The sequence below is a fragment of the Pieris napi genome, chromosome 8, assembly GCF_905475465.1.
Source record: "Pieris napi chromosome 8, ilPieNapi1.2, whole genome shotgun sequence".
Taxonomy (NCBI): Eukaryota; Metazoa; Arthropoda; class Insecta; order Lepidoptera; family Pieridae; genus Pieris; species Pieris napi.
The window spans coordinates 2,424,410-2,442,538 of NC_062241.1; the positions used below are offsets into that span (position 1 = coordinate 2,424,410).

Consider the following 18,129-nt stretch of genomic DNA (forward strand, 5'->3'; position numbering starts at 1 on the left):
ACAACTTTTATTTTTGCCTACTAATAATTCTAATAATTATATATAACTTTTCATGTTAAGTAACAAGTCTTATTATTTTTATAAGAGAAGATAATATTAGTACATATTTCTATTTGTTCTAACTAAATTACATAATATTTACAAGTATATATACAAAGTGTTACTCATTTTGTGGTTTCTGGTTTCTTTCGATCAAATGGATCTGTCCAAACTTTCATATCTGAAAATATGTATAATTATTACTCTCACAAGTTTTTATAACACTGTGGCTAATATATTTTATTAACTTGAACATATGAAAATATACAATATTGTTTTATTCTTATTCAAATTAATTTATTGGGCTTTCACAGCCACATGCATGATTGTTTATTTTATTTTTATGTAATAATTTGGTAAAAAAATTTATAGTATCATAAAGAAAGTGTTGGTATGTTTGTAATGAAAAATCTCAACTACTACTATTAACAATAAAAAAGTAGTAGTATATTTAAATAACTTACTGCCTGGCTGTATATCCTCCTGCCTTATATTCTTGCGCGTCTCCTTTTGGATTTCTTCTATAAATAAAGTGAGCAAGTTTTAAGCATTCATCATTCAGAGAGCTTCATAAGTAGGTAACAATAATTTTCAAACGACAACGAATGATATTACGTCATAGGTATGTGTTGTTTTAGCCTTTTTGATATTGATGAAAGAAGTAATTCGGTATTGGACATTTAAAAAACTTACTGTATTTGGAAGAGTCCATCATAGGGCTCACGGCTATAGGGTACAATGTAAGTCCAATGAATCCAATGAAGCCACCTAAAAATGCTGCGTAACGCCAACCTTTATTAAACGCCATTTCATTTTATTTCCTCAGTTTAGTGAATAAGGTTTTGAGTAAATATAACAAAGTTCTAATATTTGCACTTCAACGTTATATTTTCTAACCTAAACATACATTTTTTTTTTTTTTAATTTTATGACCTGGTAACAAAGACCTTTAAGTCATGACTTATTTGGAATATGTATGTTCATATAATTTGGCGACACTAACTTCACTTCACTAAATTTCATCACTTAAATTGTTTGAATTGTATTTTTTATGTAATTATAAATAGGTTTATAGGATGTTGGATCTTTTAGTAAAACGTTGAGGAGCGGCGGGCGGGAGGAAGAAACACACTTATATGCATTGGTAACACTAAGTTCACTAGCCAGCACAAGTCTTTGAATGAGAAAACTTTGGCAATCAAAAATAATGTGGTGGATCGTTCCTTCTTCTGCTTGACAATGATTACATTGATTGTTTGAAACAATCCCAAGTCTTGCTAGGTGTGACGGCGCAATATTATGACCAAATCTCAATCTGTTTATTGTTGTAATGAAATCTCTACTTTCACTAGATTTTAATTTGTCATACCATGGTTTTTTTTTTTTTTTTTTTTTTTTTTTTTTTTAATAGCCTCACGCAGAGCGTATTGCCACAGACAAAGGTAAGGAAAACGGAATAGTAAAGAAAAATAATTTTACACCGAATGAACATTACATCGATAAAGGATAGGATCAGCAGGATATAAAACTATCTCTAATACAAAATACTACATTATGGAAAGGAACAGTAATTAATAAAATATATATCATACAAAATACGATTTGTATACATATGTATTTATAATTTTATATTATTTACAGTAAGAAATAAACATAACTTTTTATATATATTATTATTTAAAGATGAAAGCAGAACAGGAACAGATGTAGGTAACGGGATACTAGAAGAAGGATGAGAATGATCGAATAACATGGAGTGGTTATACCGGGGACAGGACAGAATGATATGGTTTAAATCACCAATATTCAGCCCACACTCACACATTTCACTATCAATGATATGAAATCTGGAAAGGTGGGCTGGGGTACACACATGGCCCAATCTCATACGAATGAGAGACGATGTTTCCTTTTTATTAAATTTCATTTTAAAAAACCATGGCTTTAGTGGTATTGTGGGCTGTATACATGAAAAATATTTACCCTTAATTAAACTGGTCTGAATCCAAAGGTCAGTCCAAGATTGTCGAAGAAAAGAAGCAGGAAGTGAGGCCAAATCATGATAATAATTTTTATACGAGTTAGAATCGCCATCCTTAACAGCTTCATTTGCTAGTTGGTCTGCTATGTCGTTACCAAAAATACCAGAATGTCCAGGTATCCAACCAAATGACACAGACAACCCCAATTGCTCACATTCATACAACAAACTCCTAATCTCAATAATGATAGGAAAAATTAATTTGTTTTTTAATGGATATTTTTGGAGAGCTTGAAGAGCACTAAGTGAATCTGTGAATATGATGGATTTCTTAAGTTTCTTACTCAAAACTAATTTTAAAGCTTTAAATATACCGTAACATTCCCCTGTGAAGATTGAGGACTCTGGAGGAAACTTTATTTTTATTGTAGTTTTACTTTGTAAGTGAAATACTCCTATGCCTACATTACCAGACGAACCGTGTTTAGAGGCATCTGTAAATATGTAATTGTACTCATGGCAGTGTTGTTCACAGAAATAATTAAAAGTAATCCTTGCGTGGGAATCGCCCTTGTTTATACCAATATTGAATCTAATGTCTGGAGAAATAATTAGAGATTCAAAGTTGGTTCCAAATAAAGGGTAAGTTGGTAAGGTATGAGTTGGAGCTTGAATATTGATAAATTTATTGAAGCTGACGATGAGACAAGGTGAAGATTTATTTGACCAGTACTTGGAAGATGTCAACAATTGAGATAGTTCTTGAAGCTTAGAACGGAGAGGATGGTTGGCATATTGAAGGGAGCGAAATATGAATTTATCAGATAAATATTGTCGTCTAAGATGTAATGGGGCTTCAACACATTCTACTTGTAAAGCATTAATTGGACTAGTTTTCATAGCTCCTGTGATTAATCTTAATGCCTTAGACTGTATATTATCTATTTTTTTTAAACGGGTTGCATTTCCAGGAGATAATAAAAAGGTACCATAGTCTAAAATACTTCGGATTAAAGCATTGTACATGAGTTTCATACAAAAGGGATGGGCACCCCACCATACACCGGATAAACATCTAAGAATGTTCAGGTTTCGCTCACACCTATTAAAAATGTAGTCACAATGATTTGCACCAGAGAGCTTAGAATCTAAAAACACACCAAGGAACTTCACAGAGTTTTTAACAGGGATAATATTATTATCAAAATACACGTTGATTGGAGGAGGGAGACGCATTCTAGAAAAAAGCATGGCAACACTTTTAGTGGGGGATATTTCAAGGCCATTAGTATCAAGCCAAGTTTTTAATAAATTAAGAGAATGAGACAGTACTGAGCAAGCAATGGCCGGTGATTGATGAATGGAATAAATTAAAAGGTCATCAGCATACTGGAGAATACAAATCCGATTATCCAAAGAAGCTTTCAAATCATGGGTATAAATATTATATAAGATGGGACTTAAGACTGATCCTTGAGGAAGACCTCTCCATAAGGTTCTGGTTACAACAGTAGAGTCTTGTGAAATTAGAGTGATGTGTCTTTCGTATAAAGTATTTATGATAAAATTTGATAACATTACAGGTACATTCAAATACTGTAGCTTTTTATGAAGAACTGACAACACTACATTGTCATAAGCGGATTGTACATCTAAAAATGTGGCAACAACAGAATCGTTCCTTGAAAATGCTAAAAAAATGTCAGTTATAAAGATGGCAATACTGTCCATCGTACTCTTCCCTCGACGGAAACCAAATTGACTGTCACAAAGTAATTTATTGCTTTCTACAAACCATTCAAGACGAGTTTTCACTAAATGTTCACAGAGTTTTATCAAGACCGAGGATAATGCAATAGGACGATATGAATTTGCGTTAGAGGGATTTTTATTAGATTTCAGAATTGGTATAATGATCTGGTTTTTCCAGCGTGGAGGGATAGAACCGGTTAACATAAGTGTATTTATCAATTTCAGGAAATATTCAAGAGTTTGGTCACCTAAATGAGAGATGAAGGAATATGGGATTCCATCGTCACCAGGAGCAGAGTCTATAACTGAAGATAGTATTCCTTTAATTTCATACATAGAAAATGGACTATTGAGACCAGAGGGGTTCAATGGCATCAGAGGCATAATTATTGTTTCAGGAACTGTAGTAGGAGCAAGTCTATCGAGGAATTGATTTGTTAATGAATCGGGGAGAGAACCAAAAGTTTCAGTAAATGCACACCTGAATCTTCTAATATTACGCCATACCACAGAAGGACGGACATTAGGGGAGATGGAGAGACAAAAAGATTTCCAGCTATCTGCTTTTTTCTTTTTGAATAATAAACTAGTGGCCTTGAAAGAATCTGTAACCAGATCAAAATTTTCAGATGTACAATTCTCACAATATTGGAGCTCAACTTGTTTTCTTTTTTTAATTGCATCTGAACATTCTTGATCCCACCAAGGTGGAGATGGAATAAAGCCCAGAGCACCATTTTTAAGCGGAAAGGTTTTGTCTGCTACTTCTATAAATAATTTAGTTAATGCATCAGCACAAATTGATTCTGAACCATGTGAGATATTAGGAAGGGAAGTCATCTTTTGTTCTATACTGGATTTAAAGGTATCCCAATCAGCATTATTAAGTCGATGTTTTAATCTAGGTGAATGTCTAAATGTAAAATTAATGTGAAAAGGAAATCTAAGAAGTAAAGGGAAGTGGTCACTACCATATGAAGAAGAAAGTGTAGACCATGAAATAGTGGAAGCTAAACTAGGAGTACAAATGCTTAAATCAGGGACACTTGAGCCTTCATTGGGAGAGGTCCGCCGGGTCACAGAACCATCATTAAGAAAGCAAAGATTATGAGAGTTTAACAATTCCATCAATGAAACTCCGTATGTATTGGTTGTTGAACTGCCCCAAGAATTATGTTGACTGTTAAAGTCGCCTAATAAGATAAAAGGCTTAGGAAGAGTAGAAATGATAGAGTCAATTTCAACAAAGATAGAAGAACTAGGATGAGGAATATATATTGAAACATAGCAGATATTATTAACAATAGCAGCAATAATTGAAAAATCATTACTATGAGAAGGAATAGGAAAGTGAGAAAAAGGAAGATGATGTTTGACTAGTAAGGCAACTCCGCCATACCCGTCAATACGATCCTCACGGAGACAGGCATAGCCTGAGTACCTACAAGGAGCACCTGGTTTTAACCAGGTTTCCTGTAGAGCGAAGATAAAAGGTTTATATTTATTTATAAGATAAATAATATCACTTTTCTTAGACGAAGCACTTCTACAGTTCCACTGTAGAGCTTTGGCTTGCTTGTCCATTATTAATATAATTTGGGAAGCTAGCAATAGTGTCAATTAAAGGAGCAGCGTTGGACGGTGAAAGAATATTAGACTGTGATAAAGTGTTAATGAGAATTTTTATTAGGTCTGCAATTGATTGTAATGTCAAATCATTATTGTTGTTTGTGTTTAATCCACAACCATTTCTGGGTGAGGGCATATCATAATCTTTAATTAATTGTTGTTGTGTATTTCTGTCATAACCTTTGGATAGTTTAGGAATAGATTTTGGTTTAAGAAAAAAAGTCTTTTTGTAAGAGTTACTCAAAGACTGTTTATGAGACTGTTCAATTTGAGGAGTAGAAATTGTAGAAGCACCTACATTGGAAGAAGAAAGTAAAGCATCAGCATAAGATATTTTTGAGATAGGTGCATGAATTTTAGATGCTTCAGCGTACGAAATACAGCTCTTGGCCATAGATTCTTTGATGGCTTTTTGGCGATCAAATTCTAAACATCTTTTACTTGTGGCAAAATGGGAACCTTGACATAAACAACAGTATGCATCTTCCTCTAGGATAGAGCACTGATCAGCCGAATGGTCTTGGCCACACTTGAAACACTTTGGTTTTGATCTACATAATGATTTAACATGACCAAATCTGCAACAATTGTAGCACTGTATTGTGGGGAAAATGTAAAGATCAACTGGGAGGGAAGTGTAGCAAATAAAAATTCGCTTAGGTAGTATTTGTCCATCAAATGTAAGAACCACAGTTTCAGTAGGCTTAAACTCACTGCCATTACTAGTAATGATACGCCGTCTCATTCTTCTTATTTTTAAAATTGGACCGCATCCAACAGGTAAATTAATATTTTCCGTAACTTCTTCATCTGACCACTCAGCAGGTATGCCTCTTACAACACCCATACGGGTAACAGTAAATGTTGGGATAAAAACCTTATACTCAACTGATTGTAAAGCAGAGTTATTTAGGAAAGAATTTGCGTCCTGGTAATTATTAAAAGACAGAGACAGTCTATTACGACCAATTCGTTTTAAGCTTCCGTTAACAATATTGTGTATAGAATTTCTTTTTAAGAAACGACCAAAAGCAATTGGGTGGACTGAAACGCTATCATTTGGAGTTTGCTGTACTCTTTGTATGTGAACAACATATGGTGCTGCATCACTCGGCTGGTATCTTAAACGTGCTACTGATTCTGGCTTTTTATATTCATTAGAGGAATTAAGTTGTGACTGGTTGGATTGTGACTCATTGAACAAGGGAGCAGTGCTAATTTGGGTATTGGTTAAAGGAATGCAATGACATTCGTTTGGTTTGATTTCCTTGCCCTCATGTTTCCGACTACGTCTCTTTTTATTACAGTGGGTGCAATGTTTATGCACAGTGGCTCTCCGTTTTCGAGCACCACTGCTAGACTTTATAGATCCATCTGTTTCCATTCCAGACTCATCATTTGAAATTGTTACTATACAGCCCACCCCAGGGACTTCTCCGCCCCCAGGGTCATCAGGCGGCTCCATAAGGAGCAAAAGTATATTAAAATAACTTACCAATAAATCTTCTCTTTAATACACTATTAAATAAAACTAAGAAATAACAAATATATATACATTAACTACACTAGACTACTGATCCAAACCCTAGAAATAAAATAAAATTTAATTAAATCGAAAAACGCGTCAGTCTACGATCGTATTTCCCGCGCTTCCATACCATGGTTTAACAGGTATGTTATCTTTTTTTTTTTTTTTTTTTTTCCTTTATGGCTCTGGCACGGTTTGTGCATTAGCCAGTGTCAAGTAGGTATAAGATTTTTATAAGTCGCTGTTTTAATTATTTACAGTTTATGAATAATAAAAAACGAAGGAAACTAATCGCGACATAACATAGATGATTGAAAACGCATTAAATTTACAACAAAATCAGAATAGTTACATAAGGGGAAAAATTAATCAAAATTATAGTTTAATGTTATTATTTACAATAAATATACTTATAATACTATATACAAGGGGATTTAAATCTCGAAGAAGTAAAGAAATATTGGTAGGAAGGGGAACAGAGAGAGATACTAAAGAAGTGTATAAGGAAGAATGGTCATATTTAGGACAAGAAAAGAAAACATGATTCAGGTCAGAATAGCTCTCGCCACACTCACAGGCGGTACTAGTTACGATACCAAGTTTGTGCAAATGAACTGGAAGGCTGTTATGTCCCAGACGCATACGGATTATAGTAGAAGTGGTGGTTTTACCAAGCGACAATTTGGCAAACCATGGCTTCCTGGGAACGGAAGACTGTATAGCATACAATAAACGACCCTTAATCCGGCCTTTCTCTTCCCAACACATATTCCACGATTTGTGGAGATATATGCCGGGCAAAGCAGCAAGATCATGGCCAAAAATCTTGTACGGGTGTACGTCACCGGTCTCAGTAGCACTGTTAGCCAAACTGTCAGCTTTTACATTTCCAGAGATACCACAGTGACTAGGTATCCAACAGAATGAAACTAAATAGTTGTGTAATTGGCAGTGCAACAGCTTTCTCTTACATTCAAATATTACATGAAAAAATGGGTTAAGTTTTAGTGAAAATTTTGCTAAGCTCTGTAAAGCACTTAAGGAATCGGTAAATATAACGGTTTTTTTGAGTTTGAAACACAACACATATTCAAGAGCTTTTAGTAGTCCAAAACATTCACCGGTAAAGACCGATGATTCCGGAGGTAATTTAATTTTCTGAACTATGTTGTATTGTTTGTGAAACACTCCAACACCAACACACCCATTGGAGTGTTTAGATGAATCTGTGTACATTTGATGCCAGTTAGGCCATTTGTTATTGACATTGCAATTAAAAATTGCATTGGCATTAATATCAGATTTTTCAATGCCAAGAGAAAAGCAAATCTCTGGAGAAAGAAGAAGAGAATCATAAGAAGAGCTAAATAGAGGAAGTACATTAAAGGAATGAGTTGGGGCTTGTAATTGTTTGAATTTCAGGAAGCTTTTTAATAGACAAGGTATAGGTTTATGTGAAGAGGGTAATTTTAGAGAAAGAGACTCCAGTTTGGAGATGAGGGGATGATGGAACTGGACAATTCTAAAAATGAATCTATCTGACAGATATTGACGTCTTAAGTTTAATGGAGGGTCACAACATTCTATTTGCAAAGCATTAATAGGGCTTGATTTCATGGCACCAGAAACAATCCTTAAAGCCCTAGACTGTATGAGGTCTAGTTTTCTAAAGCCAGCTACATTACCTGGATCTAAGAAAAAGGTACCAAAATCCAGTACACTTCTAATAATAGCATTATACACCAACCTCAATGTGGCTGGGTGAGCACCCCACCAAACTCCACTGAGACATCTCAGCATGTTCAAGTGTCGCTCACATTTACCAACTACAAATTCGCAGTGTGGTTGACCTGTTAGTTTAGAATCGAGTATAACTCCTAAGAACTTTACTTGATTATAAACGGGTAATATATGACGATCATATGTTATAGTAGGTGAGGGAGGAGTTCGGGATTTAGTGAAAAGTACAACGGAACTTTTTGAGGGAGACAGATCTAGGCCATTTGCATCCATCCAGGATTTTAGCAAAGATAAAGAGGAGGAAACATGTTGTTCAGCAATACTTACACACATATCAGAGGCATAAATAACTAAGTCATCGGCATATTGTAATAAACTAACTGAATCTCCAATTGAATCTTCTAGGTCATATGTATAAATATTGTACAATAAAGGGCTCAGAACAGACCCTTGTGGCAAGCCCCTCCATACCAGCCTACTAGGCATATAAGGGCCGCCAACATCTAAAATAATTTTCCTCTCCGAAAGAAGATTTACAATGAAATTAGTTAAAAAATAAGGAACCTTTAATTTATTTAATTTACTTTTAAGAATATGTAACAAAACGTTATCATAAGCCGAATTAATATCCAAGAAAGCAGCGACTACTGACTTTTTATCTGTGAAAGCATTACGAATGTCCGTAACTAATATGCCTAAACTGTCACATACACTTTTACCTTTTCGAAATCCAAACTGAGTTGGGGACAGATATTCGTTATTTTCTATATACCATTCAAGCCGATTTTTAATTAAATGTTCAACAACTTTTGTTATCACCGATGACAAGACAATCGGACGATATGATTTAATATCAGATCGTACCTTAGACGGTTTTAAAAATGGCAGCATTATTTGACTTCGCCAAGATGGCGGTATGTCATTTGTCAATAGAACTTTATTTATTAAATTTAAAAAGAAATTTAATCCCTTTTCACCAAGGTGAGACAGAAATGAATATGGGATCCCATCTTCCCCAGGTGCACTGTCACTGACGTAATTTAATACACCTTTTAATTCCACTAACGTGAAAGGTAGATTTAGAGAGGAAGAGGCGGCATCAGAGTTATTTTGTTTAGAAGAGTGGATAAAATCTCTAAGTGGAGCAGAAGGAGGAGCCAAGCGATCAAGGAATTGATCAGCTAACTCTATAGGAAGTAACGACGTGTTAGAAGGATTGACAGCTGACCTAAATCTTTTGATATTTCGCCAAATGACAGTTGAATGTGTTCCAGGTGATAAGGTGCTACAATATTTCCTCCACCCCTCAGATTTCTTTTTTTTAAATAGCTTTTTAACTTCTTTCATCACATTCATTAAGGTCTCGTAGTTTTCCATAGACATATCATTGCGATAATTATGCTCAGCTGCCTTGCGTTTTTTAATACTTGTGGTACACTCTTCATCCCACCATGGTGGAGATGGCAACTTATTACTACGCGGCTTTTTCTTTGGAAAAACATTATCAGCCGATTCTAATAAAACAGATTTGAAATAATTACTATCTGTGACATTAATTTCTGAGCAAGTATTAATTTTCTCTTCTACTAATAAAGTGTATTGACTCCATTTAGAGTCAATGATTTTGTGTTTGAGGCGAGAGTTATGAATACACATGTTACTATTTTTTTTACAGGGAAATGAAATGATTATTGGATAATGATCACTATTGTAAGATGAACACAAAGTAGACCAAGATAGAGAAGATGCTAAATTGGGAGTACAAATGGACAGGTCAATGGCACTAATTGCTTCACCAGGTTTTGTGAGGCGAGTAGGAGAACCCGAGTTTAAAATGCACAGGTTATACATGTCTAAGATATCCAATAATGCATACCCATAACTATTAGAAACCGAGCTACCCCAAGATGTGTGATGAGAGTTAAAATCACCCAGAATCATGAAAGGCTGAGGAAGCACTGAAATTAAGTTTTTAATTTCATTGAAAATTTGCAAGGAGGGGTGAGGGACATAGATAGAGACAAAACAGATATCATCAACAATAGCTGCAATAATAGAAAAGCTGTCACTATGTGAAGGAAGAGGGAAGGAAGAAAAGGTGCTAGATTTTCTGATGAGCAGGCATACACCACCATACCCATCAGCCCTGTCTTCTCTTAAGCATAAATAACCAGGGATTTTAAATACATGATCTGGCTTTAACCAGGTTTCAGATAGAGAAAAAATAAAAGGATTAAAAGTATTTATAATATGTATAATTTCATGTTTTTTGTTAATTATACTGCGGCAGTTCCATTGAACTAGCCTGTCCATGTTGGCCATTATTAATATGAGTGTAGGTATGAATTAAATTAGCAGCGTGGGACGGTATAGATAAATTGGGTTGTGAAAGTAATTTGATTAATGTAGTAATTAGCTCTGCTATTGTCTGTGAGTTTACATTAGAGGATGATGGATATGCACAACCATTAGATGGCTCTGGCATATTATAGTCTCTTACAAGAGACTCATGTGCAACATGATCGTAACCTTTACTTTGTTGAGGAGGGGTTCTAGGTTTAGTAAAAAAAGTTTTTTTGTAAGATAGTGTACGTGGAGGTGGTGTACCAGAACCAGGCAAAACTGTATTTCCACCAGGAAGAGATTTATTTGGGATAGAGGATACTATATCTGCAAATGACTTAGATATGAGGGGATGTAGTTTTGATGCTTCAACATAGGACAGGCTATTCTCTGCCATTGATAGTTTAATGTTGGTTTGTCTCACATACTCTGGGCACTTTTTGCTTGAAGCAAAGTGCAGCCCAGAGCATGAGCAGCAAGAACCGTGGTCTTCCTCCACATTACAAGTATTTCCAGTGTGGCCCTGACCACACTTGTAACACCTAGGCTTTGACCTGCATTGGACCTTAGTGTGCCCAAAGCGGCAGCAATTAAAACATTGAATAGTCGGATATATATATAAATTAACAGGCATAGAGTTGTAACACATAAATACACGTTTAGGCAAAACTTGTCCATCAAATGTAAACACAACTGTTTGCGAAGGTTTCCATGTAGGTGTGTTGTTTACCATGACTTTATAGTTAAGTCGCCTGAGTTTCAGAATTTCTCCACACCCAATGGGTATGTTAGTGTTCTCCATAATATCCTCAGGAGACCACTCGGTTGGGACTCCCTTAACTAAACCCATCCTTGTAATATTAAAAGTTGGGATAAAAGCCTTCATGTTGTTAGCAGGTAAGCAGTTTGAAGTGATAAAGCTGTTAGCGTCTGTGTAATTATGAAAAGATAGTGTCATTTTATTTCTACCAATACGTTTTAAGCTTCCATTTACAATATTTTTAAAAAGATAATTTTTTAAAAATCTGCCAAACACAACTGGGTGTAAAGTTGTACTATCATTATCATCACGTTGTATTTTCTGCACATGTACCACAAACGGGCCATGGTCATTGGCATCATAACTAGCCCTACCAATTTGTGTGGGGGTTTTAGGAGAATTGCTGGTGGGAGGAACAGGCATTGAAGTAGTATCAGTGCAAGGAATAGCAGGCAAATTAACAGTGCTCTCAGGAAATACATCTTTACATTGACAGTCTGAGTGTTTACTACTTTCAGTACTACTTTTTCGTTTTTTTTTGTTACAATGTTTACAAACTTTGTGGAGATGGCTGCGCTTCAGCTTCCTTTTAGAAACCAAAGAGCAGTCAGAATCCATACCGGATTCGTTAGAAATCGTGATAAATGCAACCGCGGGGGGCGCCGTGCCCCCCGGGTCCGGAGGCTCGTTCATAAAAATCCGAAAAGCTTACCCCAACTCGAAGAAAGTAGAAGAAAATATAAATAATAATACAAACTACAAATATATACAAGTTTGAACTATTCTGATCACCTAATTGATTAAAAATATTATTTTACAACAAATTCAAACAAAAGCTGCGCCCGCCAAATTCGAAGGTTTCCCGCGTTTTTTTTCTATGTTATCTTGGATACTTCCATACCACTTTCCCTTGTTTTCCTGGTCTTTCTTCCACATTTCTGTCCACAGAGTGTAAATGTTTTCCTTAATATTTAGAAAATAATCAGTAAAAGGAACGGATACTGAGTCTGTAACGTCAATACTGTTTATAGCATCACATGCAGCTTCGTCAGCTTTTTCGTTGCCGGTTATGCCTTTATGTGAAGGCACCCACATAAAATATATATTTACATTCTTAAGATGATATTTAAACAATAGGTCTTTTATAATATACAAAATATAGTTGGTTTTATATTTTACAGAAACATTACTTAGACTCTTTATCAGACTTAAAGAATCCGTTATTATTAAAAAGTATTTACAGTTATTAATTACACTAATTTGCAGTAAAGCCTGATAAACGGCATAAGCCTCTGCAGTAAAAATGGAACAAGATCTATTCAAAACGAAGCTTTGAGAAAACTTGGCATTTGAATCATAAAAGGCTGCATGAACGTGATTATTTCCTTTGCTGCCATCAGTATATATAGTGTAATATCTATTATTTTGTGACAAGAATTGCATCATATCAGAATTATTATTAATTGTACTTGAGATAATGTTTACTGGATGTGAAATGGAGTGATAGCTGCTAAAGTAACATGGCCAAAGGGACTGTTTTCTGGTCTTTTTATACTTATTATTTATTTCTAGATATATTGTGGACAAAGGTGGTGTATATTTATTGAGAAGAGTTATTCCAGTTAATAATGAAGAAGGAGTAATGTCTAGGTATGGTGCAATCTTTTTAACTATTTGCATATTATTAGAAGATAGTAATTTGAGACAGTACCTGTGTGCAAGTAAGAGTCGTCTTAATATTAATGGCATAACTTTTGTCTCAACTTCCATGGCCCTTATGGGAGTTGAGCACATTGCACCAGATATTATTCTCAAAGCCTTGTTCTGTAATAAATCAAGTTTATTTACATGTGGACTATTTAAATAAGCTAAGGAGCTATAATCAAAATGACTTCTGACAATCGATTTGTATATTAAAGATAGTATTTTGGGGTCTGCACCCCATGATACTCCAGCAAGACATTTCATTATATTAAGACCTCTTAAAGCATTTTTGGAAATATGTTTAATATGTGTTTCAAAATTTAATTTCTGATCTATTACTATTCCTAAAAATTTCTTACTGGTTACCTTGTTTATAATTTCACCATTATAAATAACATTATAGATTGGTGTATCCTTGCTGAATATCATAACATTGCTCTTGGATGGGTTAATTTTTAAATGTAAAATGTCATTATAATAATAAAACAATTGGGATAAAGCTACATTAATACTGTCTGTTGCTGCTTGTAAATTATAGTTACTACTGTACAAAACGATGTCATCAGCAAATTGTAAAATATTTACATTATTGTTTACATTGTCTAAGAAGTTGCAAATTTCACTAGTGTAAATATTATACAATAAAGGGGATAAGGTAGCACCTTGCATTGTGCCTCTCGAGGCAGATTTTGGACCATATAATATATTATTGTGTTTTACATACACTGTCCTTTCATTTAAGAAGTTATATATCCATTTACAGAGTTGTCCCGGTATTGCCAGCCCTGACATAACTTTCACGAGTATACCAGGATCTATACTGTCAAAGGCACCTTGAACATCAAGGAATATACAAACAGTATGTAAATTATTTTCCTTCCCATGTTTCAGATCAGATATTAAAGAGATGAAACTATCAGCACAGCTTCGCCCTCGTCTAAAGCCATATTGGACATTGGGAATGATGTGATTAGCTTCAACATACCAGTCAAGACGGACTTTTAACATTGATTCAAAAATTTTGCCAAGACATGAAGATAAAGATATTGGTCTATATGAGCTAGCAAGTTCTGGTGCTTTGTCTGGTTTAAGTATTGGAATAACACACTGTGTTTTCCATGCCTGTGGAATATAGTTGTTAAGCCAAAGAAGATTGAGAATGTCTAGAAATATTTTTTGAGCTGATTCATCCAAATTTTTAATCAATAGATAAGGGTAGTCATCCATACCAGGTGTTGTATTACGTCTAGATTGTAAACTTATTGAAAATTCTGACCAAGTAAAGGGTTCAAGTAAAAATTTAGAATTTTGATTGTCATTGTTTAAGTTAAAATAAATATTCAGGTTACTAGTCTCACTTAAATTACTATTATCTGTTATGTTATCTAAAAAGGTTGGTATGAATTCATCTCTACATGACCTATTGCCAGTTTTAACACGTTTAAACATTTTAAGTAAATTCCAAATCTTACTAATGGGTGTTGTTCTACTGAAAGTATTAGTTAGATTATTCCAACCAATTTTTTTCTGCTCTGCTATTGTTCTTTTTTTCTGTGCATCCTTTCTTTTATAGTTAATATAATTCTCTATGGATGGTACACTTCTATATAATTTTAAAGCATTATAAGATGCAATGACACTTTGTTCACAAATATCATTCCACCAGGGTGTGGGCAATCTACTTTTGAAACTGTTTGATTTTGAAAGTTTAGGTATTGTCATAGTTTTTAATGTATCCAAACAAGAGCAGAAAGCACTATAAGTTAATATTGGGTCATCAAAATTTATGATAAAATTATTGAAAACTGTTCTGGAAAGAGTGTTGTATTTAGTCCAATCTGCCTTTTTATATAAAAATCTGTCTACTGGTGAACCAATGTGATATTTATCAATAGTTAAGGATATTTCTGTTATTGTAGGGTAATGATAACTACCCATGGCATTGTCATGTACATACCATTCACACATAGATGCAAGACTAGCACTGATGAAGCTTACATCAATAGCAGAAGGATTTCGTCTGGGTTGGTTGACAGTTGTAAAACTACCATCATTCAAAATGCATAAATCTAAGTCATCAATAATATTAAATAAACTGTGGCCTCGACTCTTACTAGATAAACAACCAAATGCTATATGGTGAGCATTAAAGTCACCACTTACAAATATTGGTTTTGGAAGATTATTAATAATACTATGTAATCTATTTAATCTGATATGACGACTAGTCGGTGGACAGTAAACACAAAGAACAGTCAAATTACCGCTTACTGTTGATAGATTCAGAGCGGCAGTTTGAATGTCCTCATAGAATCTAGTGTTAATAATATTGTACTTGAGGTATGGTTTAATTAATATTGCCACACCATTATGACTATTCTTTGAATTTTTATTATAAATATTGTAACCTGGTATTTTAAATGTGTTATCTTTGAACCATGTTTCGTTAAGTAGGCATATATCAATGTTTTGTTGTTTCAAGAATTGAATGAGCAGGGGTCTTTTACTATTGGCACTTTGAATGTTGTATTGAGCAATACGTAGCTTAGACTGTGTAGGACCTAGATCCATTATTTTAGATTTTTAATTAAGATTTCCCTAATTGTTTTCACTGTAGTAGGTGAATTATCACCCTTATTGCCTAGCTCCACCAATGTCTGTACAAGGGCCATAAGTACATCATTGTTAGAGACAATTTGATTTTTAATGTCTTGTTGTTTATTTACATTATCTATATGTGTATTTACAGGATTATTTACAGAATTATATACAGGCTTATTTACAGATTTATATACAGATTTATTTACATTATTATATACAGGTGTTTTCGATGTTGGTAGTGGTGGAAAGTCATTTATTTGTTTAGTTAAGGTAGCACTTGCATAAGTAATTTTAGTCTTTTTTTCCATAATTTTCTTCATTTTAATTGGACATACTTTTGAAATAGCTAGATGAGGTCCGCTGCAATTAACACAACAGATTTCAGTTGGCTTGTCGCATTCCTTATATAAGTGCTCACCTCCACAAATTGAACATTTTTGTTTACCGTTACATATTTTTGCTGAATGGTTAAACTTGAAACATTTGAAACATTGCTGTAAAGGAGGTATATAATCAAAAACTCTGTAAGAGAATAAATCATATTGAATATTGTCTGGTAGAATATTGGATAGAAATGTGATGCTAACAGTTTGTAAAGGCACATATTCCTGACCTACTTTTTTCGTGAATCTTCTGATTGCTATTATTTCATAAATTGATGTTAGCCTACTGTACAACTCTTTATTTGAAATGTTAGTGGGAACGAATCTTATGATTCCTGTCTTTTCTATCTGTGCAGCAGGAATGGAAGCTTTCAAGTCATATTTTTTTAAAAATGATGTATTGTTGATAAAGTTATTTGCCGTATTATATTGTTTAAATATAACTGCAATTTTACTGGCATTCACTCTTTGAATTGCCGTCACACCTTTAATTTCATTTGAAAAAATGTGATTTAAGTATATGGGGCTCTTGTTGCCCAGTCTATCCTTATTGGTAGATTCAACAAATACTTTAAAGTCAGTATTTACTGAGTTTTCGGGATAAAGTCTTTTATAATTAGGTTTGAAAAACGGTAAATAGGAGTCTTTTCGCTCACCGCCACCGCCAACGCCAGAGTCCTCCTTGGAGTCACCACCACGATCCTCCACGCGAGGACGTTTATTTGAGGTGGGCGGGTTATCCCCGCCCCCCTCGTTACCCTCCATTTCTAACAGACACCACCTCTAAATTCTGATATTTTCACTAAATTTTAAGCTAAAATAACTAAAATTTAAAATAAAATTAATAAAAACTTAAAATGTACGCGCGCTCTTTTTGGAGTTCCCGCCCAAAACCCTAAACATACATTTTCATAACATACCATAGCACATATAACATAATATTTAATAACTAGAAACTACTGTCAGCTGTCAAAGTCAGCTGTTCCTGGCGGGCGGCACACCATATTTGAATCGAATGCATGTAAACATTAGTATCGTACGAGTATAATTAAAAATATTTCTTTTAAAACATAAGTATTGATTATCATAAAATTACTGTGGATTATAACTAGGTAACTAAAGATCGATTTACAAAAGTTGCGTGGTACTCACTGCTTTTATCATCTTACGACTTACATACCACAGAACTAAAATATACACAATCACAAATGTCGGTAAAAAAAGCGATAAGTTTAAACACTACTTCCTAAACATATCAGCTTAACCTAAATATGCGCGTAAAAGAAATAACCAGAGGGCGAGCTTTTTTTTACAAAATGTTAACCCAGGCCTGAGTTCTAAAATTTAAAAGAAAGCCAACATTACTTATTACTGTTATTATTTTCTATTTTCAAGTTTAAAGTTCAATGGATTAAAAAGTATGAGTCATAGATATGTTTATACAACTCATCAGTATTTGAATAAACAACAATGATTCATAATTTTTTTGTTTACAATTGTTCTGCTTTTTAACAACAAACTATATGTTGTTTCATTATTCGTATATTATGTAAATATCAATTATGGCTGTGTTTCTAATATTATAAATTTCAGCGACTTCCGCCTTCTTTACGCGAGTATCACACATTATAAATTGAATACTTAACTGGTTTTAAAGGCGGTATAATTC

The 18,129-nt window shown here is 34.1% G+C and overlaps 1 protein-coding gene across 2 annotated transcripts; it reads right to left on the reverse strand.

Moving 5' to 3' along the window:
• Positions 1-55: 55 nt before the first annotated feature.
• On the reverse strand, positions 56-18,056 carry LOC125051543 (small integral membrane protein 20). 2 transcript variants are annotated; one of them, XM_047651930.1, is made up of 4 exons: positions 17,355-18,056; positions 733-935; positions 504-560; positions 56-220 (listed from the first exon to the last, which is right to left on the reverse strand). In XM_047651930.1, exons 2-4 carry the CDS (start codon positions 845-847, stop codon positions 165-167), a joined length of 228 nt encoding a protein of 75 aa, XP_047507886.1. In that variant the 5' UTR covers positions 848-935; positions 17,355-18,056; the 3' UTR covers positions 56-164. The 2 variants fall into 2 exon arrangements, with proteins under 2 accessions (XP_047507886.1, XP_047507887.1); XM_047651931.1 differs by lacking the exon at positions 17,355-18,056 and having other exon boundaries at positions 733-946.
• Positions 18,057-18,129: the final 73 nt, after the last annotated feature.